This window comes from Sinocyclocheilus anshuiensis, unplaced genomic scaffold (assembly GCF_001515605.1).
Source record: "Sinocyclocheilus anshuiensis isolate Anshui unplaced genomic scaffold, SAMN03320099.WGS_v1.1 scaffold227, whole genome shotgun sequence".
NCBI classification, from domain to species: Eukaryota; Metazoa; Chordata; class Actinopteri; order Cypriniformes; family Cyprinidae; genus Sinocyclocheilus; species Sinocyclocheilus anshuiensis.
This window is the reverse complement of record NW_015549590.1, coordinates 742,557-749,748: the sequence shown is the minus strand read 5'-3', so window position 1 is coordinate 749,748 and position 7,192 is coordinate 742,557. Positions and strand designations below refer to the sequence as shown.

The 7,192-nt window shown below is 36.5% G+C and overlaps 1 protein-coding gene across 1 annotated transcript in view; it reads right to left on the bottom strand.

Moving 5' to 3' along the window:
• LOC107658018 (protein FAM149A-like) overlaps window positions 1–5,159 on the bottom strand; it is a 16,016-nt gene extending 10,857 nt beyond the window's left edge. Inside the window, exons 1-3 of the mRNA XM_016446395.1 lie at window positions 4,931–5,159; window positions 600–692; window positions 324–456 (exon numbers count right to left, since the gene is read on the bottom strand). Coding sequence (XP_016301881.1) covers window positions 324–456; window positions 600–692; window positions 4,931–5,127 — 423 coding nt within the window. The 5' untranslated portion in view covers window positions 5,128–5,159. The remainder of the gene's footprint in view (window positions 1–323; window positions 457–599; window positions 693–4,930) is intronic.
• Window positions 5,160–7,192: the final 2,033 nt, after the last annotated feature.

Sequence of the window (7,192 nt, the reverse complement as noted above, 5' to 3'; positions counted from 1 at the left end):
TTTTTTTTTATTTATTTTTTTTTTTTAACATGGCTCTCTGGTCACTTGCAGGTCACTTCAGTATGTTTGTTATAAATCATATAAATAATGTGTAAATAGTTATTACAATACATGTAAATACAGTTGTGTAATACATGTATGTAAATACAGTTCATTTCCCTTTCCTGTCTTTTCAATTCAGCTTCCTTTGGAGTATGGCCAATTCTTAGTTCTTATGAACTTAAATTTAAAAATTCATGAATTGAATGGAAGCTGATCCTAAAATTCAGACCAGTTTTGATGAAAAGGCTACAAAACATCTGGATGAAGAACAGAGACATTACATCATATCTCCAGGAGCAGATGGAGCTGTGCTCTGTGGAGAGACCGGGGCCAGTGCCTGGGCTGCCGGAGCGGGAGGGGAGGTGACTCACGGGGGTAGTGCCACCGGCAGAGGACTGACCACATGACGAGACACTACCAATGAAAAAATGAGGCATTCATATTACTCTGAGGACAGTTTTCTACTTTTAAAGGTCACTAATATTCAAGTATGTTGTACAGCTAATACCTTAAAATAAGGTCTGAGTATTCTAAAATGAAAATAATGATTGTGTTACCTGAGACCACAGTTTGGGACCCTGGTGACACTTCTGGTGAATGGGTCAGGCACTGAGCTAATGCTTTTGTCAGGTTCACTGAGCAGCTTTTTCCTAATGCACAATACAAGGAAATAAAAATGGAAAAAAGCTCCATTTATGCTGTGCACAGAACACAAGCTGCAGCGATGCATTCAGAGACACTGATGAAACAAAAAGCAGAATAAGCATCCTGTGGTTAACCTGTTAAACTCCATTTAACCCTATTTTAAAATACATTCTGCTAATTCTTTTATAATGATTATGCATGCAGCTTTATAACCTTGTATTATTTTATAGGCTACATGTAACGTGTATAAAATTTATTTGTCCCACAGCAGGACCATTTAAAATGTATGGCTACTGTAATAACTAAAACATTTCCATCTCCAGGTATCAGGGGGTCACATGATGCTGTCGCCTTCAAGCTTTCACTCTTTGTCTCAAACTGCCTCTAATCTATCTAACAATTATGTCATGAATAATTTAGACAGTACAAGATCAAAGTACAATATACAGAGTTGGAGTGTCAAATTTATCACCATGACAACAAGAAGCTTTATCTGTAAAAGTTTACACAGTAAAACAGAACTGAGAAATTATTAATTTATTTGTATTAATTTATTCATTCAAATAGTTTTGATTGTTTTATAATTTGAAGATTATTTGGGTCTTTTAAGATTCATTAGCTCTCAGTATCAGTATTTATTAAGATCTATGTGAGTAAAATACAGTACGTGCTTGTTATAACCCACAAAAATAATCATACCAAAACTTTTTTTAAATGGATTTACTTAATATTTGATCTTTTAAAACCAAATAACAGCAAGATGTTGCATCAGTGATAATTACAATGGAATTATTGAAGATAAAACTTGCTTAATTAGTACAAGTGATCTTGCTGATGTAACAAAAGACATTATCAAACTTCCAATAATGCATGATGTTAATGTTATGACGAGTTGTGATTGTTACTTCAAAAACTCCTTCAAAAATGCCCATAACTTCACAAATAACTTACCCAATTACAATGAGTCCAGCATGTCTGCCATGGCACGCTGCCCTGTAGCTGTCTGGGTAGTGTGAGAACACAGAAGGTATGGTGGCCAAAGATGGGGCCCACCCAAAGCCCAATGCACAGTGCATGGGTAAAATATTCCTCTATGGTATGTATGGCACCCAGCCCAACAACTTAAAAGTAAGAAAGCAACATTCACACATACAGATCAGCCATTAAACATATGTGACTTCTTGTTTCCTCTGCAGGTCAACATGAATGTGCTCCTCTTCCCCCCGCCCTGAGCAGAGGTGGCTCTGATCTGTTCCTTCAGCTCCATCAAGGGAGTGTTTGGACACGCTACAGTGGCACAGCACAGGTCTCTCTGCCTGAAAGTCCCCACCCTCCCCTGTATGACTCACAGGTGCGCACACCTTACCATCTATCCCAGGAGTCTTTTTAAACAGGATTTTTTCCATCTTGGAACATAAACATTCAGAAACAGAAATGTTTCAAACTTGGCATTTTTTCAGAATATCCAGCAGCTATCTAAAAGCGGGTGAGGGCTTCAACGGTTGGCAGGGGTCAACAAGGAAGCCCAGCATCAGTAGCAGCTCAGGTTTCTCTTACAGAGCAAACAGCAAATAATTTCAGCAGGTTGCCCGCCAGGGCCTAATGAAACATGCATGACCAGCAAGGCAGCAGAAAGCCTCAGCTGACTGACATGAATTCTTTCTCTTGTCTGCCTTTTAGCAGCAAGCACAACAGGACAGTGATTTCACTCAGTACAAGCCTGTCAAATTTTACACCACTCCAGGGTTCAAATAACATTAAACCTGACTTGTTAAAACAGTTATCTTGTTTAACATAATATCAAGTAAAATTTAAATATTTCGTTTAGTGTATCTAACTGTGTATGTTTGTATGTGAACTGGGTTCTTGATGTTGTGTTATCTATCTATCTATCTATCTATTAGGGCTGTGCGATATTGAAAAATACGATATACGATAACTCATTAAATAATGCGATATTCGATATGCGATACGATAATGCTTAAAGTACCACATGCTCAGATGAAAGTTTTACTCAGCTGTTGCTGAGTCAGTTCTGTGAACTTCTATAACTATCTCGTGTCATATATATATGGTTATTTGAATGTATGTATGTATCAAGAGCTCCTGTAAAACCACAACAGATTCCTTGTGTTTGCGCACACTTAAGTGGTGAATAAAGCTCATTCTGATTCTGATTCTAATATAACTAGCATACATGTTTCACTTTTTGTGAGAAGAAAGCACCCCTACAACAACTTCTGAAAGTGAACGGTAGTGTTTTACTCTAGCATTACAAAAAAATGTCATTTTAACATGAGTTTAGGAACTGAATAATAAAAAGGAAAAATACAACACTGCTTAGTATTTACTCTATGAATTCAATATGCACTGATTCTTATTTAAGCTACAAAAGTTATTTAGGTAAGAGCAGTGAGTGATTTTCTCTGTCTTTTGTTCATGGCCCCAAATATTACAAGCTGTGGCGATATGCATATTGCGATATGTACATTTGCGATATTTCGATAATTTCGATATATTGCACAGCCCTAATTTCAATTAAGAGGACAAACCTGTCTGAATAATTCCAATTTAACAGTTAGTCAACATGGCCTGCAGCTAATTCAAATAACTCATTAAATAATGCGATATTCGATATGTGATACGATAATGCTTAAAGTGCCACATGCTCAGATGAAACAGTTTTACTCAGCTGTTGCTGAGTCAGTTCTGTGAACTTCTATAACTATCTCGTGTCATATATATATGGTTATTTGAATGTATGTATGTATCAAGAGCTCCTGTAAAACCACAACAGATTCCTTGTGTTTGCGCACACTTAAGTGGTGAATAAAGCTCATTCTGATTCTGATTCTAATATAACTAGCATACATGTTTCACTTTTTGTGAGAAGAAAGCACCCCTACAACAACTTCTGAAAGTGAACGGTAGTGTTTTACTCTAGCATTACAAAAAAATGTCATTTTAACATGAGTTTAGGAACTGAATAATAAAAAGGAAAAATACAACACTGCTTAGTATTTACTCTATGAATTCAATATGCACTGATTCTTATTTAAGCTACAAAAGTTATTTAGGTAAGAGCAGTGAGTGATTTTCTCTGTCTTTTGTTCATGGCCCCAAATATTGCAAGCCGTAGCGATATGCATATTGCGATATGTACATTTGCGATATTTCGATAATTTCGATATATTGCACAGCCCTACTATATATCTATCTTTGCCTTCTATAATTTGGAAATTGGTGCCTTTTATGACAAAAAAAATGGTTAATGTTATATGTAATTTTATGGTATCTGTTTGTGTGGGGAAAAAAACAAAAAAGTGTGGAAAAATATTCATCAACCGTTTGAACTAATGTACTTGTTTTATTTTTGATGTTTTAGACATTTTTCTAAAATTTTATGTTTAGAAAATTCAGTAAAACTCAAACACCAGTTGTCACTTGTTGCATAGGCCTATACAGTATGGGATATGTAGCCTATAATAAGGATACTGGCATCCCAAACTAAGGGTTAGGGTTAGGGTTAGAAAGAAAAGAAAGAAAGAAAGGTGTTTGCTATGGAGAAAATGCATTTCTTAAACAGTGCAGTTTAACTACACGTTTTAATTGCTTAGTGATCCTTCACCATACATTAGACAAAAACAGCACATTTATTCTTAACACAACAATGCTCAGCTTGACTCACTGAACAATTTCTAAGGCCTTGTATATTTCCATTCCACATTTATTCAGAAGACACAATGCCTGGAAGGCAGTAGTCTTCCTTTTTAAACATGCATCAAAAGAAAGCTACACTTTTGCCTTCAACTATTTTCAAAGATCAGCTCTAGCAAGGGACTTCAGTCGTAACTAAATGCTGGTGTAGACTGAGCAATTAGATATGCTCGTGCCAAAGGAAAGACTATACCCTGATTCTATGACATTAGTCTTGTATTAATTAGTTATCAAGTACTGAGCACAATTCAATTAAATATTGAAGGTCGTGCCACAAAGAACACAGTTTTGACTAGGCTTTTCTAGGTTTTATTTAGCCTATTGGACACACACAGCACTAGCCTAACACTAGTGTTGCCCCTTATTCCTCAAGTGCATGTGTAGCAAACTTCTTAGATAGAAATTCCCAAGACATTTAGGCCTACATTTAAATAACAAGGACATCGTAAACATTCAAAGAACCTACAGATTATTGTTCTAAAACTCCAGTGTCCGTCCGGCATGAAGCGAAAGATAAGGCGCTTACTTGAAGCTGTCATCTCTCTCTCGAACCGGACTCATATTGTCCTGAGCTCTTCTTGTCCCCTTCCATTGAAGTGTTCGCTCCGAGTCTGCCAGAGGCTTGGTGAAACCACAGCGATAATGTCTGTCAGAAAAGCCATGCTGGAACTTCGGTCCGGTAGAGCCGCCGCTCGGCTCAATGCGCTCTACAGTCATCTGCATTAAACACCGTGACTGACAGCTTCACCGCGCTGACAACAGACAGAGCAGGTGACGACCTGTCACTCACGAACCGGACTCTGTCACTATCTGCCATTAACATATCTTAATGACAACCACAGTGCAAATTCTGGGGAAGCTAATAGAAGAGTGTTGCTCCCCTCAGCGAAAGTCAACACAACACACTAGGCTGAGGGGTTCTCAGAAGTGAGTATCTATTGTTTTTACACATACACACGAGTGTATGTAGGTCTATACGTTTCAAAAGCGTCTTAAAAGAACTTCTAAATAACCACACACACACAAAAATAGTTAAAGTCAGAACGCTCAAAAAGGCTGCGCTCACTAACAAAAGTCGAGAAGTAACCATCACAACAGATTTCCGTTCTAGCGCTTTCGTTTAGAATTCGTTCAGAACGATACATAAACAAAACATCAAAACTGTAGCCTAATTATTTATCGTTTTTTTTTTCATCACAAAATTGGCGTGTAGGCTATAATTCAAAAATCTCAAAAATTTCCATTCAGTGAAATTTAATATACATTTACGTTACATTTAAAGCGTAAACGTTAACGGTAGCCTACACTACAATAATGTAAGCCTACACCAAACAGTGTGATTGTTACGGTCAAACCAATTAAAGATCCAAGACACTTAAACTGCTCTGAGGAACTAAAACAGAAAGTGTAGGCTACTAATCCTATAAGTGATCCCCCCCCCCCCAAATATATCGTTATGACCACAGAATCATAATACTAATCATAACGGATGCAAAAGAAACTGAAATATAGCAAGAATACTATCAGATAGTTGCATTTTGCATGTACAACACTAGAGGGAGCCACAGAACAGCAAATGCCAGTGTTACATTTCGGTTTGATTTTAGCACTACTCGCATCATAAAAATGTTTTTAATTTGAACATACTTTCAATATATGGAACCAATTAACGACTTCAGTAGCACAAAAGGCTCATTAATCAATGAAGTCAAAGAATTAGTATGCCGTAGTACCTCTTGGGATTTTTTTTTATTAGTTTGGCTTCTGTGTAAAATGGGTTTGAGAAAAGGGGACGTCTCAGATGAAAACGTATGTACTGTACTGTACAAAAATCACATATCTGCCAGTATCTTATGAAAGGGCGATAAACCATATTTTCTATTTTAGTAATCAAAAATGTATGAGTTACATGAGGGACAAAAACAATAAATATGGACACTAAATCAGCAATTAGGGAGCATTCAATAAATCAAAACTATTATGATTGTTGTTTGTTTCTCCATGGAGAAATCACAGTTTGAAATCACTGATCCTCAGATTCAATTGCCAACATTGAGCCCATGTGCTTATGGTGCTTCAGTGGCTAGTTTATTTATGAAAAGTGCGTATAAATAGTGCAAGAGGATACTGTGTGGTCAGGGTCATCAGGTCGGGGGCAGTGAATCCTAGGAGGTGGAGAGATGAATAGCTGGCGTCGTCTTGGGAGGGCCGGCGATGAGAGGTATTGAAAGGTCATGTTGAAAGTAATACACCCATAACTCAAGCCCCCCGGTAACCCTCCATTCACGCTGTCCCTTACCTTAACGTGCCGCCAGGCCAGCTTTACGTCTTTGTTAAGACTTTTCAGTAGCCAGAAGAGGAATGTCTAGAGTCTACGCAGACCTGACTGATTCACTTTCCATCCTTAAATGTTTTGGTACTGATGGCATAAATAGCTAGGTTTGCTACATAGTTTTAAATGGATTGAATGTACTTAACCGTGCTTCAGAGTAGTTTAAGATGTATTGTAACCTATGCTAATAAACATTATATAGAAATATATATTTAAAAAAAACTTTCCCATATTATATAATATTATATATAGACTACAGTGCAACAGTTTGGGATAAGTAAGATTTTTTATTTTATTTTTTGTAAATAAATTATTTTATTCAGCAAGGATGCTTTAAATTGATTAAAAAAAAAAGTTACAATAGATTTTTACATTGTTAAATTTTTTTCAAATGTAATAATTCAAATAAATGCTTTTCAATTAAATATTGAAAAATAAGTATCATGTTTAAAAAAA